At 32.5% G+C, this 25060-nt stretch overlaps 1 protein-coding gene across 1 annotated transcript; it reads left to right on the top strand.

The window, feature by feature from the left end:
- Nucleotides 1–3569: 3569 nt before the first annotated feature.
- MS3_00007575 (uncharacterized protein) lies at nucleotides 3570–23251 on the top strand. The gene is made up of 13 exons (XM_051215881.1): nucleotides 3570–4426; nucleotides 5056–5182; nucleotides 6619–6765; nucleotides 7582–7728; nucleotides 10226–10347; nucleotides 12815–12922; nucleotides 15752–15828; nucleotides 17529–17639; nucleotides 18414–18615; nucleotides 19389–19458; nucleotides 20861–20991; nucleotides 22396–22545; nucleotides 23128–23251. Exons 7-13 carry the CDS (start codon nucleotides 15761–15763, stop codon nucleotides 23134–23136), a joined length of 741 nt encoding a protein of 246 aa, XP_051066424.1. The 5' UTR covers nucleotides 3570–4426; nucleotides 5056–5182; nucleotides 6619–6765; nucleotides 7582–7728; nucleotides 10226–10347; nucleotides 12815–12922; nucleotides 15752–15760; the 3' UTR covers nucleotides 23137–23251.
- Nucleotides 23252–25060: the final 1809 nt, after the last annotated feature.

The raw sequence follows: 25060 nt of genomic DNA, 5'->3' as shown, positions 1-25060 counted from the left end.
AATAGGAAGATACAAGTAAAATAAGACCAAGTGAATTTAACCTTTTCAAAGTTTACAAAACTCGATCAAACTGAATGAAGTTATACAAGTTCAATCCTGAAACATAGAGAAATAATTTTAAAAGTGCAATTAAGAGTCCTAAATATATTCTTTCAGCTTTCTAAAATTTCACAAAACAGTGCTATTTACAGGACAATTCACTTGAAACACATGTTACACTTTGTAAATTAGATAGAAATGACGTGACAATATACTTGATAATGGATTCAATCCAGCATCTCTAGATTAAAAGGTCTGTTTAGTCAACATTCACTTGTGTTTAGACTAGCTGAAGTTGAAAGTTTTATGGGTTTAAGGCCTGTCGTGTGATAATTAGGAATGATAACTGCCAAAAAACATACAGGATTTTTGGGAACGAAGTCTAAAAATTCCCTAAATGCATGATTCAAGCAATAATCTCGGGAAGTCAGTGACATGGTTTAAATCCCAATTGTTACTGAGTGCTACCCATTATAAGACGAGGAGGAGACACAAACCCAGAAGCATTGTCAGCATGAAAACAGTTTATGTGACTCCTATCATTATAAAGAAAACGGCTGTTAAAAACTAAGGGGCAAAGAGAACTATTACACAGATTTCATAGCCTCCTACCAATGATTCATTAAGTTAAAACTTCATAACTTGACAGATAATGTTTATAGAATGTTTTCTTTTTGCTTTATGATTTGTATGAATAGAACCTAGTCAAAAATAAATGAATTCCAATCTTCTCAAAAGTTTTAACCTAGCTTTTTGAACCGGCAACTCAATCATATCCAACTCGATAGTTGTCAGGATAACTAACAAGATGTGATTTCAAACCTAAATCAGTTTTACAAGTGTCTGTAATTTCCCGCAACTGATATTCAGGTTTAGATTTTATCAGTTTCTGTCCCAATATGAGCATCCTGAAATTTTCCGTCACTAGTTTTCAGCAGATATTTGAGTTGTGGTTAGCAGTGTAGTACAGAACACATGTTTCATCCCGTTCTCGATTCATCAGCTGTATGTACCGGCATCACAGTGTTGATATTCGCGCTGAGATTATAACCTGGTGTATATCGCTTCCAATGTCAGTGCACGATCCACTGATCTACAGAACCCAAGCAGACGTCAACTTGTTCAACAGGTGTGAAGTCACATTCAAGGGAAAAACCCGAGTCCTAGATTTTACTGCAAACCACAGCCAAAATATATACTAAAACCTTGTGACGAACAATGTGTCATGGAGATCTATTCATAATGTGCATGTTGAACAGAGACTAATCAGCTGCAGTCCTGAATATCAGCGATAAGAAATCACAAACTCAGTAACAATTGAGATTTAAACCATGTCACTGACTTCCCGAGATTATTGCTTGAATCATGCATTTAGGGAATTTTTAGACTTCGTTCCCAAAAATCCTGTATGTACAAATATACACTAAACCATTTTACCCTTTAATTTTCCTCTAAATTTATTAGCTTCTGTAGACTGTCGATATACGGAAATGCTAACGAAGCACATACATTTTTAAATTTTCGTTTTTTTCTTAATTTGATGCACCAATTTGAAATTTCCACTTTAGGACTGACTTGAGTAGCTTTTCTACTGATTATAAACAGTTGTAAAAATAAGCACATTTGCGATTTTACTAATCTTAGTAGTTCCATTAATTCTTGAAGTTTCAAACTCTTTAGAGAAAAACGTATAAGGAATAAAAATAAAAAAAATTATGAATTGATAATAATAAATACAAAGTGACTCACAGATAGGACATATTTCTTCTATATACAGACACCAGACTTCATCTGTTAGCTAGCCAAAGGTCCTAACCTTTAGAGCTTTTAAACATTAAATTAACTGTGAGCATTTAGCTACGTCATTCATTGATTCTTGCTTTGTCTATAAAGTTTGTTCTAACATAAAATAAATGAATATTTTCATAATCCATAGAGTGGATATGAATTGTAAGTTAATATAATAATCATCCTATTGATGGATAACTATTCTTAAAGTAGAAAACTTGTTTGGATAATTAGATTCGAAGATGCTTTTTATTACGAACTAAACAATACTTGGAAATATATTAAAAAGCCAAGATATCTAATTAACATTTTCAGTAATTTAGTTAAAAATAGTGACTTGACAAAAATTTTCACTAACACAATTCTCTAAAACATACACATAAATATGCATATAACTATATTGTTTACTTGGATCTTCTTATTGATGTTTAAGACTGCAATTGATCAATCTCTTATTGGTATATGTTTGGCCATCAGAGCTCAGTAGACTCAGTAAATAACGCAATAGCGTTTGAAGTAAACAGTACTGGATTCTAGTCGCAGAGTGAACATCAACTCTGACATACAAGTCTATCCAGCTGACAAGTCCCAAATAAAACAATAAGTGCATCAATCTGGATTCTACTGTTAACCACTATTCATCTTTGCTTATAATCTCATTAATTATTAAAGAACTCACTGAAGACAATGGTGGATGTGTCGCTCAATTTCGTGGATTAGTTGAAGTTAGACATTAACGCCGTTGGATGCCAGCCGGCTCAGTGATCTAGTGGTTAAGTGCTCGCACGCGAAACCATTGGGTCCTGGGTTCGAACCTCGCAGGGGGCGAGGTCGTGGATGCTCACTGCTGAGGCGTCCCTCAATAGGACGAAACGGCCGTTCAGTGCTTCCGGGTTTCCCATGGAGGTCTCGCTTCAACTGACTCATGATCTTAACCATTGATATTAAAGAACAATAACATATAATGTATTAGTAATAATAATAATAATAACAATAATTTATTTGAAATCTACAAACAATAAAAGTGCTTGCTAGTTCATAAACTTAATTCATGACAAAATCCCCTAATGTAAACTAACCAATAAACTCAAAGGTTATTTAAATTTTGATGTATATATATATATATATATATATATATACATGAACAATCAGTAGTAAATGTTTTTTTCTGAGTTCATATTAATAAAACTAATATTAACATTGAAAATGATAATAAGAATAATCATTCAATCATTTATTCATTTTATACTTTTCTACTATTTTATTATTTCAGTAAAATGTAAACATATTTGTAAATTACAATCAATGGAGAAAATTGTACGTTTTCAAATTATTTCTTTTAATTTTATATTTTACAATGATTAGACTCATGGAGGTTTTACACAAGGTATACAAACACGTCAAATAAATAATCAACGCTTAAATATCGTACCATTGTTTGCTTCGAATTTTAACAATAGTCCAAAATCTAAATTTTTAAATGTGAAAAGAAATTAAATGTTTTGTTTATCTTATTAACTGATAATTGTGATGTATAGTTTTCTTCTATTTTTGTTTCAATACTTAACTTAGAGGTTAGTAAACATTTTGATTAAAGAGCTGAATAAATGCAATTGGTAAGTAAATATGTATTACATATTATGTATTAGTGGAATTCGCATCTATTTATGTAGTCCTCAGAGTTGACGTTAATTTATCAGTGAAATGAATAAAACTGTACTGTATTTCACTAATCGGTTGGAATCAAGAGTCATTTTTACCGTGGTGTGTAATTCCATACTGGTTATACATTTTTATCAACAAGTTGAGATCAGAACTCTATCCCACAGAACTTGATTAAATGAAAATACTTGTTCGAAGATGCAAATTCACCCCGAAAATAAACATTTTAATTGTAAAATCTTCCGAGAAGTGAAACGATTAGGATTGCAATCAATGTAAAGTGCTTAAGCTTTATACTTAGGTTAATTTCAGCCTGAAGATCTGTTAATCACAACTGAAAATTACGATCATTCGCCGTAATATCAAAGGAAATCGGAATAGTAAACAAATTAAACGCTTTGAGATCTTTGAACTACCACAAAAATTAGTTCTTTAGAGTTGAAATTTAGCAAATATATTCCTCGATATAATATACTAAAGTGGAAAAAGTCTGAATTGTGATACTATAATTTATGGACGACTTTTCGTCAACGTCAAAATAACCTTAGGACGTCCACCTACTTACAAGGGTTAAATGAGGGTTATATATTAGTGTGAGGAATTTAAATTCGGATTTACGGTTGAATGTTGAAGTTTGGAATTAGATTTCATGTTTTTATTACAAACTGGCATCAGCTATAATGCTAAAATGGTATTTAGCCAAGTGGATGAAAGAACTGAGCGCCAAAATCCAAGATCTGCTATCTTAAATTTAATTGGTTCGCCCATAAATTATAATCTCGCCAATCTGAATAAATAAAAAAGAAATACGTTTATTTATTATAATGAAATCTCCATATTCTTTATTTTAGAATGAGATAGTTGATAGAGCATTATACTTCTGGCAAAATGCTCTCAGTGTTAAACGGCCATCGAACAGAAACCTACTAATCAGAAGGTAAGATGATAGAGATAGCATAATAATTTAGAATTTAATATCATGTAAAAAATTGTTTACTATGAATACTGTTTTATTTATTTTCATTGGAAGATCTTATAAAAAATCACATATATTTGATTTATTCTCAAATGATTTTCTTTTGAACACGCCGTGATGCAGTTTTGTATCACACTTACAAGATGTGTAGCCAATATACATTGGTTTGAATGTTAACAGTGCTGTCTAAACAAGAGTTTCAACTATAGACTTAAAAATCGATTTTTCTTGATTTTAGTTAATCTTGCTGAATAAGATAAGTTTTGTGATCCTTATCTATTTATTAAAGCAGACTAAATAGAAGTTCATTCACTCATTCAGTTCTTGAATCAATCAAATGTTTTTTTATTGGTGCAATCCTGTCTACTAATCCTTTGAAAACTATTATTTCCACCTCAATTTATTGTGAATAACCAGTGAGAAGTTATAGGAATAAACCAATATAGGCCACAAAATATAGAGAAAATTAATCAAACACGAGGGAAATTTCTGAAATTCTTAGAAATCACAACTTTATCTATGACAACGTTTAATCTTTGTTAATTAATACATGGTTCTTTCTGTTTTATACCAATTTACAATAAAAATAGAGATTGTATAGATGATAGACTTTGGTTCTTTCCCTCCAAAAATCGATCGCTTGACACAGTTTGCGAACATGCTTGTCATCCGTCAGCTAAATGTCATACAATGCAAGTACCTGAGAACTTTTTACAAGTAAGTCTGTGAGTATGTACGTCACAGTATATAAAACTATACACCTCTTTTCGTGAATTGCATAAAAAACAGAAATCAGACTTCAAATGTAATCAATAATAAGACCGAAGGATTCTACAAATCTCCATTTTGGTCTATGACATAGAAAACTGTAAACGAAGAATAAAGCAGTTTCTAACGATTCACAATCACTATCATCCTATCATTAGACATTTAGTAACAACATGAATGTTTCTTAAGATTAAGGAATAAAATTTTCGAGGAAAAGCCAGTGAAAACGTGAATCTAATGACTACTGTATTATAGTTAATTAAATCAAAATTTTAATGTTCATCTCACCATTAAAAAAACTGTATTCAGGATGTATACTACTCATAAAATAACAAAGTATTTGGAAGTAGTTCTACTCATAAACAGAACCCTTTGTCAAACCACAGAACTTTTTGGAAAATATTTAATACGAGTTTGTGACTTACAAATAATATGAAATTTTAATCCAACAAGGGATGAAAATAAGGATCTTCTAGCCATTCAATGAGTACAATGTCCTTCAAACTCTGAGGTTTTCACCTTAACCTCAGGTTATTTTTGATACAATCAGATTCAAATGAGTTATAAACTAGGAAAATACAGTTATCCTGTTTTTCCTAGTATTTTCCAATTATTATAAAGTTGCAGTGAAAAATAATTCCAAATTTTACAAAGTATCCATTCAAACATCTTAGAAAAAAATTTAACTGGTCTTAACTCTTTACTATACAGTAATTATTTACTTGATATGGAGTTATATGAAAAATTATGGTGAAACTAATCAGTTACATGAATTTATCATTTTCATTTGTTATAAACAATAATCACTTGTACTATTGCATGTTAATTAAATGTTCACTAAACAAAATATGATTGTAAGCAAAGATGGATAGTGACTAGCAGTGAAATTCAGGACGCGCAATTCGTCCTTTTTGAGACTCTTCAGCTGGATGAGTTGTTGTTCACTCTTGGACTCGAACCCAGGACCACATATGCCAATAAAAGACTGATCAATTGCAATCTTAAACGTTAATCGGAATATTCAAGCACAACAATACCAAGTGAAAATATAATTGTCTTTATCACTTTTCAAAAGCGAACAAAAAAGCAACCAAATTCAAGGAAATTATATTTTGGCATAAATTTCAATTTCAAAATTAACGCCACTCATCAATGTATCAATGTGAACTTTTATATTATTTCTTCAGATCAAAGTGTAAGAGAAAATCAGTCGAATTGGAGTTAACAAAAACTACAAAAGGTTAATATATAGCAATTACTAATAGTCAACTACTTACAAAGAATATCAATTTATTTCGGATACCACTTATTTTGATTAGTGAAATGATTTCTTGTTTTCTATAATAACAATCAATTTACTGTTTATTATTATTTTTCTAATGAAGGCATGTAGAACACGATATGGAACTACTGGATCTGATGGTTCCGGTATACCAGGCGATGGATATTTAATGATAGTTGACGCATCGCCAGGTGGTTTATGTAATGATAGCTTATGCAAACGCTTGTCAGTTGGAAGGAAATACTGATCGGTAAAAAAACATATATATATATATATATATATATATATATCACCATTACATTTGAAACTAGTAATACATTGTTTTCGTAAACCGGTATAAACTGAACTTGATACTGAATACAGTGATTGTGACTTAGGTAAAATAAACAGTATCGTTAAGGATCATGATCTGATTATTATAGCTTTGATTTACAAAAGAATGCAGTTATATTTACGATTAATCTCCACATCAAATGATATATTGAGTCAAGCAAATACTGGGGATCTTGTAAAATATACAACGAGTTTATATTTACTCTGAATCATTTGAGATAAGTTGAATTATACAAGATTCATATAAATATTCTTGATCTCTTTGGTATAAATGAAGAAAATCCTCGAAACATTGAACTATAGCTTAACAACCTCTTTCAGTTTATGAGTGTTGGGTATCTTGATTTTCCAGGTTTGAGAGGTTTTTATAGTAATCAGCTATAGTTTGAATGTGAAGTGAATTGATTCTTGAAATATCAATTTAACATATAAAGAACAGTTCGATCGGTCTTGATCAAGCATATATGTTCAGCTTTTCACATTCCGCAAAGCATAAAAATATATAAAAATGAGTTCGTTATAAGGTATTTCTTCTCTGGAATAGTTGTAAAGGATATTGATAAAACCGGAAGTATAGAGATTTAAACAGTCATTAGTAAAACAACTATTCTCCACACAGGTTTATCATTTTAATTCCTACCAAATGATCATATTTTCCCGAATAATAATAAATCATAATTATGAAGTCATATATAACATTGATTTTAGTCTTTCATAACTAATTACAATCTAGATTTTTTCGTCAATAATTTTATGGTAATATTCTAACAACAGGCCAATTCTTGGATTCATTAGTTTCTGTCCAAATCGTTTGGATGAAAATTATTCAATGAGTAAAGTGTTACTGTATACAGCAATTCATGAAATGGGACATGCATTAGTAAGTTGTGTTGTGTCCACCTCTTTCTAATACACAAATTCGATAAATTTTCAATCAAAGTAGCCCTTATTCTAATGCACCACATTCCTATATATAAACATATTTTGTAAATTGCTAGTTATAAACATGTGTTCTTTGCTTAAACATAGTTTGGAGATAACTGTATAACTAAATTTTTGCGGCTATTCACTTTCATCAGGAAGATTTATGTAGCCAAAACCTCTATGTTTTTCACTTATATACAGACTATCAATCTCTCTTAAATTAGACATTCTGCCATAGAATCTTGAAAAAAGATGAGTTGCTATTAGACTTATTAGTTATCAACTGATCAGATGTAAATGTTAAGATTAACTATTATGAATGAGCAAAATTTATTGTTTTTTTGAGTACGATTTTAAAAGCGAAGTTGATTAACATACCGTTGTTGAAATAAATAACTCGTTTAAACATTTAACATCTATAAACTTTACTACAAGCTGATTGCTTGTAACGTATATTCTCTCTCTTACCTTGTGTTGACCATATTTACTCTAATCATTTGTCTCACAATTTCATTTCACTTATAAACTGATTTAAGTTAACACTTCATATCAGTCACCCAAACATTAATGATTTGATTTGATATGACAAACAATCCTTGATTCACATGTTACAATTTTAAATGATGCACCTTACCTTAAATCTGACCAATTTTATGGATTGTTAATTTGGACCCTGAATAGAAACTATTGAAAAGAAAATTCTTCGTTCATATAATAGTATTTTAATATAATGAGAATTTTCCAGCGATATATTCATTTCTTCTTTAATTCAGTAGAGCCTTATTTTTTCTGTGATTGAAAAGAATTTTCCCTCTCAAGAATTTACACAGTTCAGTATTGTTATAATTACGTGTTAACTTGGTGATTGCAAATAAAATTTATCTTTTAACTAACAGTTTGTATATAAAATATAAAAATCATTTTTATTTAAAATGTATTCAGGGTTTGTTGATTTGTGTATTGACGATTCAGTACTCCTGAACTTCAGATACAAGTAGTAGGTTGAGCAGTTTCCCCTCAGTCATATCTAACTTTGAAAACAAAATTTACTTTACTGTCAAGTTATTTAACTCAGTATTATAGTGTAACTATAAAAAAATTGGTCCTTTCAACGTTGATGCCTAGTTGGTATGACATTAATTATTATTAAGTGTTAGGAGTTTTGTGGAGATTTTAGTAATTTCAATAGTTGAAACCGTGAGTCAATTGAAGCTAGACCACCATGGAAAACCTGGAAGCACTGGACGGCCGTTTCGTCCTACTATGGGACTCCTCAGCGGTACGTGTCCTGGCTCCGTGGTCTAATGGTTAAGTGCTCGCGCACAAGACTGATAGGTCCTGGGTTCGAATCTCGCGGGGGGCGGGATCGTGGATGCGCGCTGCTGAGGAGTCCCATACTAGGACGGAACGCCCGTCCAGTGCTTCCAGGTTTCCCATGGTGGTCTAGCTTCAACGGACTCATGGTTTCAACTGTTGAAATTATTGTTGAGTAATCAATGAAATTAGATAATTTACTTTTGTATCTCTGGATACTTTGCTGAATAAAGAATTTATTAAGCTCCTTTTTCTTACTGAAATTTCCAAATATGTCTTTGATAGAAAATACGATAATTTCATACACTTTCTGAATATGATTTATAGAAGCCTTGAATATATTTTCATAGGAATAATTCTGTGGTCTGTTACGGTAACCTACCAACCCTATCATTCTACATGAACGTTTAAGTGAAATTAATTACTTATTCTAAATTTAAAATCGTTTTGCATATACAGATGCTGTTGTCATCAGATCAACTCTTTACTACTATTATTCACTGTATAAATCTCACATTTATACAAATTTAATTGTTGTTGTGATGCGTTAATTTATTATTTCTATTATTATTATTATATTACTATCTGCTGAAGCGTTTAAAAATGAAAAAAAAAGATTCCTATTCAAACAACTTCATTTCAGATTATTTACGAAGGTACTTAAAGTATCATTAAAAGATTTTTAGTCAGATTATTTGAAGTATATTCTCAATAAACACAATTACACAGACAAATTTATTTGCTTATTGTAAATTAATGAAGTTCATTGGGTTTTCATCAGTTTTTTTGAAGTTTCCTAATGTGTAAATTTCTAAAAGGAATCTTCTGGATGCGAGACTAGTTAACAAACCTTAAACTATATGGACAACAGACCAAAAATCCAACGTGAAACGTAGAATTATTTGATTTGGACTCAGAAGTGTTATTTTTCTTAATAGATTCAAGTTTTCTCGGTTTGATTCCAGATAATTTCAAAGGTGCTTCAAATGAAATGAAACAACTGCGTAAAATATTCAATAGTAATGAAATTATTTTTTTATTATTAATTTCCAAATATTCTTTTTAACGTCCCACTTTCGCAACTAACCGGATGTATAAAATGAATGAGATAAACGATCCAACATTCCTTTCATATTTAGGGGTTTAACAGAAATCTTTACGCTTTCTATCGTGACGAGCATGGCAGACCACGAACGCAACGTGATCCTGCTACAGGAATGCCAAGTACTCCGAGGGATGAGTTTGGAATATTTGCTCCTAGGTAAGTCATTGACGATAATTAGTGATTCCAATGAGTAAATTTCAACTCTTAAAAAACATTTTAAAAAATCCTTAGAATAACTTGTGTTAACTAAGTTATCGATTTTTCAATGTCTTGATAAAGTCTGTTCCATAAATGACAGAGCTGACTTTACTAAACGTTAAAAAAAGGATTATATTTCGGGGCATCAATACAGAAAGTCATTCATTTAAACTAACAATCAGTTTTTGATATTCATGAATAAATCTCGATGGATTGCACAATCTGTTAAAAAGTAATATATGGTTTTAAAATCGATTAGTTTCCCAACTAGTAGTTTGGTTCAACTTTCAATCAGCATCAGTTACATACACATGCAATGATGTGGATTTAGCATTTGTGGTACCTATATAGCGATACAATTTACGGTCGTTAATAAATCAACAAAGAACAAATTATTATCTTTTGCTAACCTAAGCAAAATTTAGTGGCAATGCCGAGAGACCATTTATTTAGTGAGCAGCGTCTTAGAAGATACTTTGCTAGAATTCTTAAGGCGCCTTTAGCTATGAACTATTGGAAAACTATGGTAGTAAAGAAAAAGTGTTTTTCAATCTGAGTTGGATTATTTTGTCAAATTTTTAGATATTTTGAATTGCTAGCTGATCCCGAAAGGGAGAACAAAACGTTATTCTTATTCTTGTTTATAACTCCATCAGTGAGCTGTTAGGGATTGAATTTCTGATTAATCTTTTGACCCTGAATATGAACATTACAATAACTCGAGCCCTTGCTAATACCGATGAAGCCATCATGTTGCTTAAATAAATTAGTCGATATAGGGACTTATTAGCTCAATGGTGACGCGTTGGACGTCTGAAGTGAAAGATACTGGATTAGGGTCCCAATGGGAGCATCGACACCAGGATGCAGGTGCATCCAGTCGACAAGTCTCGGAAAAGATAAAACAGGAGTCCTGAATTCCACTTCTAACCACAATTCATCTATTTTATGGAGCTGGCAATAAAATTGCTATATTGAGGTAAATAATACAGCGTGTACATACACCAACAAATGTCGTAGAACAATTCTGTCCTCAAATACCATAACTTTAATAATAATGGTTCTTGTCACAATTTATACTGAAATTTCTTTGAATAGCCTAAAATTAAAAGAACCAATTCTTTAAGTAACATATCACTTAATTATTTATAACAATAGGCAGCCAACATCTTGTAAATATTATTTTAATTCAGTAACGATGTCGTTAAGGAAGTCACTCGCACTTGGAAATCCACAAAGGTTTCTTTGACACGGAAAATAGGAGCCTTTGTTCTTCCAAACGTTTTGGTATGTTATTTGCCCTCAATTTTTGTCGCCTTTTTTCAGTATTTATTGGTAATCATATATATATATATAAATGACATTCTGATGTCAAATGACTATTAGATATTATCATTATGGGGATTCGCGGAGTTTTTAGTATTTTCACAGTCAAATTCATAAGTTGGTCTAAGCTAGATCACTGCTGAAAACCTGGAAGCACTGGACGTCAGTTTCGTTCTAGTATGGGACTCTTCAGAAGTTCACATCCACGACCTCTCACTCGGGATATTAATTAAAACTATGAGTATATATACGGACAAATACTAACCTGTATTAAAGTTTGTCATTTTGCAGTAGAACAGTTTTATCACGTTACATGAAATAAAACCTAAGAGCTACAGGTCGTATGGAGGATATGAGATCACTAAACGACTAAATTAGACTTATAATACTAGTCAAGCAGTTTAAATGTCATGATTTTGATCTCGTATGCAGTCATGAGTTCGTAGAGATGAAATTCCGAGATAGTCGTTCGATGTTCACTGATGCTTTAGCTAGTGTCATTTTATGATGAAAACAATCATTTAAATGATTAAACTCAGGATGTTGGTTAGTCCATACGAAACAACAATGAATCCCCAGAAACCCCTTGTGTAGTCAATAGCTGATTTTAATATTTACTCTTGATAATGAAGCCATTCCAATTCGAATAAGATACACATATGTCAGTATCAGAATTGTGCAGATTATTGAATTTTACTGAGATCATGAGTCCATCAAAGCTGGGTAACAAATGAAAACCTGGAAGCATTGGAAGGACGTCCACTAGAGCGGAATTCTGGGGTTTTGCTGACAAGCCATGGTCAGTAGAGTTTAACCGTGTGGAGTGTGAGGAGGGTACTCACCAAAAGCAACAGTAGATGGTCACGTGATATAATAGATTGGTCGAAATTATACTTTCAATCCACTGGTCTAGCGTTCAAGCCATTGTGTGCTGGGCAGAAAGTCATAGGTTCGACCTCCAGTGATAGGATCGTTAATAAGCACTGTTGAGGAGGTCCATGTTGGGAAGATATAGTCATCCAGTGCTTACACATTTTAAATTGTTTTCTGCCTTAGATCGATTTATGACCTCATCGAAACATACTTCGTTTTGCTTTAGAAATTTGCCAGAAGTCATTTCAACTGCCCGAGTTTAGACGGTGTGGATCTTGAAAATGAAGGCAGTAGTGCCACACATTTAACACATTTTGAGAAAAGAGTTGTGCATGTAAGTAGAAAAACACGAGGTTTTCGTCTTCCATTTATTCATGCTGAGTAAACTGATAGTTTTATTTAATCAAGTATTAGATTGTTGTAACGTGAGATGCTGCAGATTTGAGGTTAGCGAATTATCGATCGATTCAAAGACGCGTAAGACACGTAAGAACGACCTAGGGCTCTGATTGGTCCGCTTCCCTGTCTAGCCCAGCCAGTTGAGTCCAGAACGCAAGTCTCAGCCTCAGCGATATGAATCATTATATTTCAGACATACTCTGTTTATATACCAGTCAAACAGACCACATCGTACCATAAAATAGAAAACAATATTTGACAAGTGAAATAAATATTTACTAATAGGAAATGTCCATTTAAAGTCCAAGGACACCATTAGACTTAACAGGATAATTGTTGAGATATTTTTCTGAATATCCCAACGTAGATAATCATTACTCTAATGAAGCCTGTTTGGTCAAGTGATCTCATATAAATGCTTGGAAATCATGGTCCTTCCTGGAATTCATGAATATAATATGAATCCGTTGTAAATCTTATTGAATACTATGACAAATACTTAATGTACAGGGAGTTTTACTGTTTTTTAGCAATAAACGACTTGACTTTAACGTAAATAAGTGTAATCGGTGGTATGACAATATTGAATGATTTGTTTCTTACTAAAATCCACATGAATGAATATATGACATTAATAGACAGATATTAATAAATTTTAGTGTCATATGTCTCAGGTTGAAATTATAAGCATAAATATTATACCATACTTTACTATAATCCTTGAGGCTGATTAGTGGTCGTTTAGTTTTCTCCATAAATTTTGTTAGAATAAAAAAATGCTTAAGTATGAGTTAACTGTAACAAGTTTGCTTAGTCAAATACTGTTCAAGTTTTTCTTTATCTAGACGATCAGGAAGAGTGTTGTAGCGATCGAAGCAAAATGACGTAAACTATTTGATTGGAGGTTCAGATTCGACTTAACTTATTTTGCCTTAAACAGACAGGTGGTACCAATAGTCCTAATACACTGAAAGTGTGACTGAAAGCCGAAAACACGAATCTGTTGTATTAAAATTGTATGGAAAATAAGTTAAATTTTATCAGATGTTGTTAAATTCGTGAATTCATAACCTTCAAGAAACGGCCTCTGAATTCTTACCGATGTCATAATTTTAACGTTCTTTAGTTTTTATTAAGGATTATAATAAACAAACAACATGAAAATGACTGTATTTGTAGATAACTGTTTAAATGAACCGTGACAAAGCATAAAATGAAGTTTTATGTACGTTAATATTAATTTACAATATATGTTTATGAATTCGTTATAAGTGAGTTCATTGTGGAACAATCAATTGAATGGAATTCATCACTCTACATCAACTTCATCGACTACGAAAAGGCATTTGATAGCGTGGACAGAACAACACTATGGAAACTTCTTCGACACTACGGCGTGCCTCAGAAGATAGTCAATATTATACAGAACTCATATGATGGATTACACTGCAAAATTGTGCATGGAGGACAGTTGGCAAAGTCGTTCGAAGTGAAGACCGGTGTTAGGCAAGGTTGCTTACTCTCACCCTTTCTCTTTCTTCTGGTGATCGACTGGATCATGAAGACGTCAACGTCTGAAGGGAAGCGCGGGATACAATGGACATCTAAGATGCAGTTGGATGATCTAGACTTCGCAGACGATCTGGCCCTTCTATCCCAAACGCAACAACAGATGCAGGAGAAGACGAACAGTGTGGCAGCAGCCTCAGCAGCAGTAGGTCTCAATATACACAAAGGGAAAAGCAGGATTCTCCGATACAACACAGAATGCACCAATCCAATCACAATTGACGGAGAAAATTTGGAAGATGTAAAAACCTTTACATATTTGGGCAGCATCATTGATGAACTGGGTGGATCTGATGCAGATGTGAAGGCGCGGATCGGCAAAGCAAAAGCAGCATATTTACAACTGAGGAACATCTGGAACTCAAAGCAACCAACACCAAAGTCAGGATTTTCAATACAAATGTCAAGACAGTTCTACTGTATGGGGCAGAAACCTGGAGAACTACGAAAGCCATCATCCAGAAAATACAGGTGTTTATTAACAATTGTCTACGCAAAATACTTCGGATCCTTTGGCCGGACACTATTAGCAACAACGTACTGTGGGAGAGAACAAACCAGATCCCAGCGGAGGGAGAAATCAGGAAGAAGCGCTGGAAGTTGATAGGACACACATTGAGGAAAGCACCCAACTGTGTCACAAGGTAAGCCCTCACATGGAATCCTGAAAGCCAAAGGAAAAGAGGAAGACCAAAGAACACATTACGCCGAGAAATGGAGATAGACATGAGAAAAATGAACAAGAATTGGATGGAACTAAAAAAGAAGGCCCAGGACAGAGTGGGTTGGAGAATGCTGGTCAGCGGCCTATGCTCCATTGGGAGTAACAGGCGTAAGTAAGTAAGTAAGTAAGAGTTCATACTAATTCATTGAGTCCATACTTTATGTATTGTGGTAACCATCATTAACCATTTAGGATATTATATATTTGATAAAAACTTAGTCTGCAGTCATAAAATCCACTAGAAAATAATGAAATTAATTATTGTTTGCACAAGCATTTACGAAACTCCTTTGTTATTGTAAACATGTACTTAATAAAAAAAACATTTTGTAGCATAAAGTGCTCCTATTCCATGTATATCAAGAATATAGAAATGATATAACTGGATTGCTTTGCTGCAGTTTAAAAAAAATTCTAATTTGGGTCAATTAAATTTGTGTACATAAAGTATTAATGTGTTATTTTCTTTAGGATGAACTTATGTCAGGAAGTGTTGAACTACCGTCAATTGTTTCAGGGTTAACATTATCAGTTTTCCAAGATTCTGGGTAAGTAAATAATTTCTAGGTAATGTAAATTTAACCACTTGTTTGATCATAGTTTTTATGTTGTTTTTTTCCCAATTTCATTATATTTTCATTACTATTCAAAATACAGTTGCATAAATTTGGTATAGTTTAAATAAAGAAAAATAATCAATCGTTTTGTATTTCTTTGTATTGTTCATTCATTTAAAACATTTTTGTTCATGACAATTTAGCAAAGTCTTCCTGACATACTTTAATTTAATGAATATAAAGACAGTCAGTTAGCAAATGTAATTTTGACAGTTATCGAGTTGATAATATTCTGTGACAAATAAGTATTTTTAAACTGAACTGAAATTTTCACACATCACTTATCTAAATAAAAAAAAACAATGTGATTAATTATGATTGGAAACTATCGAAGTTACAGTAAGAGACTGTGTCCAATTGAATCTAATCATAATCAGGGTGAAATAGAGATCACAGATAAAGGTGAGTGATTGTCATGAATCACTACGAGTTAAGTGAAGATAAAAATGTGGATTATACAATTTCTACTTAGTAATCTATTGGGTTTATACTTAACTTGAAACCCGAAGGTTTTAAATTTAATCAAACACAAATAACGTATAAATCTAGGAAAAGTAATAGTTTAATCTTTATTGGTCCTTTAGTTGATAACTGTCTATGACAGAAGCTGTCGTTAAACTAAGCAAAATAATCTGGAAGTAGAGGTCGATGTGAAAGTATGCTTCAGTTTCCTAATCGTTAAATTCGTTAATTCTAAGATAGAATTATCATTACAAACCATCGAGTATAAAGAACCAGATGTTTGGTGTAAACATTTCAGAGTTACATAAAATTTATAGGATTTTCTTAGCGACAGTAAATCAAAAAATTAACCAGAGTGCTCTTCTACAATGTTTAGTGTTTACACTTCCATTATATGACTCTACATGAAGTATTTACAACTAATTTGACATGAGTAGCCTGGGATTTATTATCCGTAACCATGTATTTATTTATCACTGACTGATATTTACAGTATTCTAGTTTCAGTCTTTCATATGACAAGACATAATGATGAGGTATTTTATATGTTATAAAGTCCAGAGAAAATCATAGTCAGCGATCAAGTATCTGAGTTCAGGATGATACTGTTTAACACTTGAAGATGAATTTAAGCTATTTAGGTTACCTTACGTTTTAATGGATTAACCTTAATTTTTCAGATTCAACTAGGAAATTATAGTGTTCTAAGTCGTTTGTGAACTACTTATATGCTTCATAAGTTATAAAGTAAGGTTAAGGGACATGTAGATTTTATTTCTTACGTACTACATATCTAAGTGTGTAGTTAACGAGAACACAAGTCGGGGACAAAGAAGTCTATTCCAATGCAACACTACAGAATATCTTAGTAAAATCTGAGAACCATACAGTAAATACTTCATTTGCAAAATGTTAATCAGTCGTTTCGAACTTGATTGTTCCTTCGTTTCCATACCAATCACTCTCTACTCTCGTTCTTTTCTCTTCAATTTTCTTAATCTTCCGCCACCAGGCATCTTACTTTCTATTGGCGATACATAGTATATATATATATATATATATATATATATATATATCTGTTGATATCAGTAGCACACATCACAAATGAACTCTATTTATTTATTATTTTTGACAGTATTACATTTCTGTTTTATAATTTCTTATACCAGGTGGTATGACGTCAATCATAAGATGGACGGAAACTGGAAATGGGGGAAAAATTTAGGATGTGAATTTATTACAAAAAGTTGTTCTGAATATATGGCCATAAGAAGATCCCGGTAATTAGTGTGTCAAAAAATGATATTTTTTTACACTTTGTATTTTTATGGTCAATGGAAAGTATGAATTCACAATTTTTAAGTAAGAATGGAAATGCCCTTCACGAAGGGTAAAAGGCGTAAGGTAAGTAAGATTCAGTATTGATTAGAAAATCAGACTTTAAGCTCTGACAATAATCCCAGGTTGCCTCTTATACAACCATTTAAGTATTATAAGCCAAACGTAGTCAGTGGTATTATCGATAAAATAAAAACTAAATTATTGTTTTAACTGATATATATATCTTGCTTTTGTATTACACAAAACAGTAATGAGTAAAAATTTTGAGGAAACTTAATTTACGCAACAGCTTAATCTGAATTTTAAATTGTTTACATATGTTAGCTAAATGTTCATTTAATCTAATGCGATTACTTTAAAGTTAGTTCAATTAAGTATTTACACTCTTTTTATGAAATATCTTATCAAATATATTTATAATCAGTTTATTAGGATTGAAAATCTTTTATTATGATTTAAATACAAATAAATTATAAGTCATTTGAAGCTAGGCCACCATGGAAAGCCTGGAAGCACTGGACGGCCATTTCGTCCTAGTATGGGACTCCTCAGCAGTGCATATCCACGATCCCGCACCCTGCGAGATTCGATTACTTCGGTTGATTATCCACTATATTAGCTCTATATATTCATTAATTCTCATTGGATAATTAGATTGTCTTTACCAAAAATTTATACTGAACAATTTTAGTTCATTTATTTGTTTTCTACAGAAAAGAACCAACTGGTCCATGGTGTGATTACTTTGATCTGACACGTGCTCAGTGTGTATCATATAACAATGCATATAATTACTGTAACGTGAATCTGTATCAGCAGCGTATTGAACCAGACAAACAACATGTAACAAATCATCAAGAGCGTGAGTTTTTGGCAGGTGATAGTAAATTACATGATGGGTGTGTATTGTTCCAGGTAATAAACTACCATCTTTACTGTACACATATAATACTGTTGAAGATCCAAAAATTTAATTCTTACTAACTAGTGATATTAGTGACTAACGTATTATATATATATATATATATATATATATATATATATATATATATATATATATATATATATATATATATATAAACATAACAAATATATTGGTAATTTGCTCAACATACAGTAAGCTTTAGTTCACCTTATAATATCAAGTTAAGGACTGAATTGACAGTTTGCATTTAAAAAAACAGAGTTGCTTCATTCTATTTTGAAGAAATTTCCTTGGCCTTTAACTACAGATTATTTAATAATGCCAAAATTCAATTACTATTATCTTGATTACTTTTATTAAAAATTTTGATTGCGCACTTTGTAGTCCAACGTGAGAGTGATGGTATTTAACCATAGTTCTCTTTTGAAAGTAAAATTGTTAATTACTGTGAAATGTTGGAATAAATGATTTGTGAGGTAAACACTGAAGGGATTGTCAGTAGTTAATAATCACAGATATAGGTCAGAGACGCTTATGAATCAATCTGTATGCACAGTTAGTAAAGTTGACCTGGGGTGAGCGAAGTTTACCACTACGAGCCTAAATAACTGTCATCGAATTAAATAACATTGATAATTCAAGCCTATGGGACTTTTTCTAGCACCACTCAGTCATACGTGTTGTAAGATTCTGAGACATATATATTTGTATCTTTAAAAAATTTATTTACAGTGCGTTTTAATGTCCTTTTCTCTCCTTTTAGCCGGTACTAAACATTAGTGGAACAGGTCAAACATCAGTTTGCACACATGAAGAAGATAATCAGCGTTTAGGTAAGTTATAAACAAGTTATAAATAAGTTATAAAACAAGTGAAAGTCAACTAACTGTTGCCAAATCAGTCAACAATAATAATAAAATATCTAGACAAATAGCTCTATTTCTTCTTTAGTTTTAACCATTGTTTAATCTAAAAATCACCCTGAAGTTTAATGAACCGGTAATATGTCAAATCATGAAATAGATTATTGTGACTACCTATACTATTCTATTATCACATAACTTTATTAAGTAAGTTGGTTTCGTTTCTTAAAAAAATACTTGTCTTACTGACTTTTATGGAATTTATTACTATAAAGTCCTTCTAAATATTATTACATGAAGGTTCAATTGATTATTTTTGACATATATTGTACAATAAGATTACAATTGGTCATTATCTAAACAAATTTTCACGATTAAGTCGACTTAACTTGAATTGCAGACTATCGTTTGACGTTTTAAATAGATAGGTATTAAAGTATATTTACCTCAATCTTTGATGAAACTGAATTAAATTAGTCTGGTGGTACAAAATTTACTGTTACAACGTTCACCAAACTGAATTCATGTTTAGAGAACAAGTGTAACTTAGAGCAACTTGTTTATCAAACTATTAAAAACGGTGAAGAAATTGTCATTATCTTTTAATATGTCCGAAAACCTGGTCAAAATCAACGCATAACAAGACTCGTTAACTGTTAGATTCATTCAGCAGAACTATGAGAATAGCCACTGTGTAGATGACTCTCTCTCTATATATATATCAAGAGCTTTAGGCCCGTCCTCAGGACATTTTACTACTTCACCGTCTGTCAAAGTGTACTAAATAAAGTTGACATAATGATAAATGTCCAAACATTTGTTGTTTGTGTTAAGTGAGGTTTAACTTCGGGTCAACATAAGTTTCACATTTCTTTCGTGATATGCCTATAGATTATTTTCCTGGATTCATCTCTGTATGAAGTCCTAATTACAGGGTATGTAAGGATTCGCGAGTTCACAAAAACTAACATATCATTAATAGGACCTTCAGGTTTCCAACTAGAAGTATACCATGATGTGAAATTTACAATATCTTGTAAATGTTCGAACATACTGTAGATCAGATTTTATGAGATTGAAAACTCTGTTTAAGTAGACGATACTTTCTACTCAACTTCGATTTAAGCATTTTAACTGTATATATTTTCATGACTTGATTGTGGAGTTAACTGCTCTAAAATGTTTTTATTTAAAGTATTTGAAGCGTATTAATTATACACTAAGTTCGTAACGTCAGTTTAGAGAACATAAATTCCTCAGTTTTCCTGAAAAAAAATTCGTATTAAGTGTTAGATACCTTAGAGTAATCAGTTTATATACTCGCCGACGGTCCATTCAGTTCTTACAAATAGTACTGGTTTTCAATTTATAGCTGTGAACCCTTTAATTCAACAGTTTGGACCGAGTTCTTTGTGTGTTAATCATGGAAATAATAAAAGATGGGTACCAAACACAAACAGTGGTATTCAGAGTACCGGTGATATGGGAGCATCATGCCACGTAGTAAGTATTTACTAGACTTTTGTTTAACACTACTCCATAGTAAGTTTCCACAGTGTCATAGAGGTAAATTGTTATTAGTAATGTTTAGTCATGCGTACTGAAGCCTATGCTCCATTGGTTGCTGTGGTTAGCTGTGATTATTGGAATTCTGCATGTATCACTACTTTCGACCAAATCCAAACTAATTCTTTTGCTACACTGCCTATCTGTCTAAATTTCAGTTAAATTTTGAGTGAATTCCATAAAACCTTTTTACGGTAACCAAGTATTTAACCAGAAATATTCATATTGTTCCAGTCTATTTTTAGCTAGAAATCCTAAACTGTTTCGATCTTTCATATAACTTTCAAGAATATATTATGTAAAATATTTGCACGTATATACTGTGGAATCAATTGTTTAGTCACCATTACCACTTTGATTGATCCATCTGACGTATAACATAAGCATTGAAAGTTGTACATAAAATAACTCCGAAAAATAAATTTTGATTCAACAGACATGAGTTTGATTACTATCATCTATTATCGACAAAAGTGTCTGAAGCCTATTGATTTGAAAACTTTACTAGATAATGGAAATAAATAAATCTTAATGAAAGATGTGTTTTTCACTCACTCACTCACTCACTCGCAAACCATCTTCACCTTAGCATTTCTCACTAGCTTTCTGATTATTACGTAACTACCACTCAATAACTGATTTATGTAGACTATTTATGGCATGATATCACTTTAGTTCTTTAAAATTATATAATATTCTTCTATTTTACCACTGTTTTCAGTAAATAAACTAAATGTAAATACGATTGTAGAGCTGAAGTAAGTAAAATAATAGAAAGGAAATAAAAACGGAGATTAGTGAACCAATCTTCCTTCTTGCTCTCTTTAAGATAGTAAAGGGAACTATGTGTAGGAAAAAGATATTTCCTTATTAGAATGCCTTTATTTCTCTTCTGTGACACAACAGACTTCTTTAACTCGATGTTTTTTTGTCGGTTTAATCAGGTTTGTTCTTATTATCTTCTTAAGTGTCATATCACGACTACATTTTGTCACAGAGAATGAAATTATCCTTAATGTGAATAGTGGTTATCAGGTTTTAAATAAAAAGTTTCGAGATGATAAAGTCAAAAATTTATTGCACCTCATTATGTACATCGAAACATACCACCTCGTAATTTTACAAGGTAGGCACTAATTCAAATACATCGAAAAATTGAATGCATATATTTTCGAAGTTATCACTATAAATATGGTGATACCAATATTCTTTCATGAAGTGGAGGGAATAAACTTTGTATCAAGTGTATATGTTGAATAATAAGTGGGTGTTCGTTTTCTAGGCAATCATTGAGATTTTAATATTTACACTTCCTTTAAATGTTTTACTACTAAACTACAGTACCGATGTGGTAATGGATTAGCGATTATGATAGGACCGAATACTATTTCGTGTCCAAAACAGGGAGGAACAGTGGCTTTAAACGTACAAGGCAATTTAGGATTGATCAAAGGTTTTGTCCAGTGTCCACCATGTAATGAAGTGTGCAGAGTGAGTCGAATTATGTTTTAGTGTTCTTTATTTATTGCTATTCACTTGGAATGAAAGTTAGAATTTATAAGCGTTTGCATATTTTTCATGCAATGACATTACATTTAACCACTTCTGGTTGTTAATTTTGCAATATTTCACTAACTAACGATTTACCGATTGGGTCAAACACCTAAATTGATAAGGTATTATTTCACTCCATTATGTTATTTTACATAACCGTCTTATCTATAGGATCTAACTTAAGATTTTTTAGTTTAAAGATAAACAGTAAAGCCTTAGATCATGAAGTCGAACCTTAGTAGTACTTATTACCTAGTCTCATTCCCAAAATGGTTAGAGATCATCGATCACAGCTTTGCTATATTATTTTAGGAATAAATCTCAAACCTGATCAACAGCGAAAACTTGCTTATAATTATCATTACTATTATTTAAATAGTAGGGTTTATTTCATAAATAAAAGTTATTTATTCTTTGTTTATTTTACTCTCTTACTAATCCGTACTATTGCCAATTTGCATAACTACTTGATAAATAATAATCTGTACTAACTTATTATTGTGTTTTCTTTTACTACAGCGATGTTAGATTACAGAATAATTTGGATTAAATAAAAGAAATATATTGATACGATTAATAAAACAAATACATCTTATTCAATTTCATTATGTTAAATATAAAACTTTTTGTGTTCTACCTAGTGAAAAATCGTTTATAATAAACGAATGAAATACATATGAGTAATCTCTTTTGTTTTATTTTCATTCTGGAAAATTAAAAAAACGATTCTTAAAATTGTCAGTGGGTGTAAAATATACTTACTTACTTACTTACACCTGTTACTCCTCGTGAAGGAGCATAGGTCGCTCACCAGCATTCTCCATCCAACCCTGTCCTGGGCAATCCTTTCCAGCTCCTTCCAGTTGTAATTCATCCTTTTCATATCTGCTTCTATTATCCGACGTAATGTGTTCTTTGGCCTTCCTCTATTCCGCTTCCCTTCAGGATTCCAAGTTAGAGCTTGCCTCGTGATGCAGTTTGACGATTTGCGTAATGTATGTCCTATCCATTTCCATCGTCTTTTCCTAATTTCCTCTTCAGCTGGAAGTTGGTTTGTTCTCTCCCACAGAAGGCTATTGCTGATGGTATCCGGCCAATGGATGTTGAGTATCTTGCGTAGACAGCTATTTATAAATACTTGTACTTTCTTGATTGTGGTTGTTGTAGTTCTCCAAGTTTCAGCTCCATACAGTAGAATTGCCTTGACGTTCGTATTGAAGATTCTCACTTTGATATTGGTTGAAAGTTGTTTTGAGTTCCATATGTTCTTCAATTGTAGGAATGCGGCCCTTGCTTTGCCAATCCTCGCCTTTACGTCTGCATCTGAACCTCCATGTCTATCGACGATGCTTCCCAGATATGTGAAGGATTCTACATCTTCCAGAGTTTCGCCATCAAGGGTGATTGGATTGCTGTTCTCCGCTTTGAATTTGAGGACCTTGGTTTTCCCTTTGTGTATGCTGAGGCCTACTGATGCAGAGACTGCTGCTACATTGGCTGTCTTTATCTGAATCTGTTCACGTGTACGTGATAGGAGGGCTAGGTCATCTGCGAAGTCCAGATCGTCTAATTGGTTCTGAGCTGTCCATTGTATTCCGTGTTTTCCTTCAGATGTCGAGGTCTTCATAATCCAGTCGACCACCAGAAGAAAGAGGAAGGGAGAGAGTAAACAGCCTTGTCTGACTCCGGTCCTTACTTGGAATGCATCTGTCAGCTGTCCTCCATGCACTACTTTGCACTGTAGTCCGTCGTATGAGTTCCGGATAATATTGACAATCTTCTCAGGAACTCCGTAGTGTCGAAGAAGTTTCCATAATGTCCTCCTATCTACACTGTCGAATGCCTTTTCATAATCAATGAAGTTGATGTATAGTGACGAGTTCCACTCAACTGATTGTTCGACGATGATCCGTAGTGTTGCAATTTGGTCTGTGCACGACCGGGGTGTAAAATATAGACGTCATATATAGATGATCATTTAAGTAGTTTTCATTGTGTGTGTGTGTGCGAAGTAAATAAACAGTAACTCATGTCACAATATGCAAACCATATTATCTTATAAGCAAAGATGGATAGTGGCTAGCAGTGGAATCCATGATGTGCGCCTCGTCCTATTTGGGACGCGTCAGCTGGATTTACCTGTATCTCCGAGTTGATGTTCACTCTGGGACTCGAACCCAGTATCATCCACTTCAAACGCCATCGCGTTACCCACTTAGCTACTGAATCCTGGTCGCCACTTGCTTGTGCAATGGGGTGAAGTTTAATTCACTTGGTATTGTTTTACTTGAATCTAACGATTGATGTTTTGGACTGCAATCGATCAGTGAACATCAACTCTGAGATGCAGGTGCATCCAGCTGACGAGCCTCAAATAGGATGAAACGCACGTCCTGAATTCCACTGCTAGCCCCTATCCATCTTTGCTCATAATGCTTGTAAATTAAGACAG

This window comes from Schistosoma haematobium, chromosome 4 (genome assembly GCF_000699445.3).
Source record: "Schistosoma haematobium chromosome 4, whole genome shotgun sequence".
Classification (NCBI taxonomy): Eukaryota; Metazoa; Platyhelminthes; class Trematoda; order Strigeidida; family Schistosomatidae; genus Schistosoma; species Schistosoma haematobium.
This window is presented reverse-complemented; position numbering and strand designations above follow the sequence as displayed.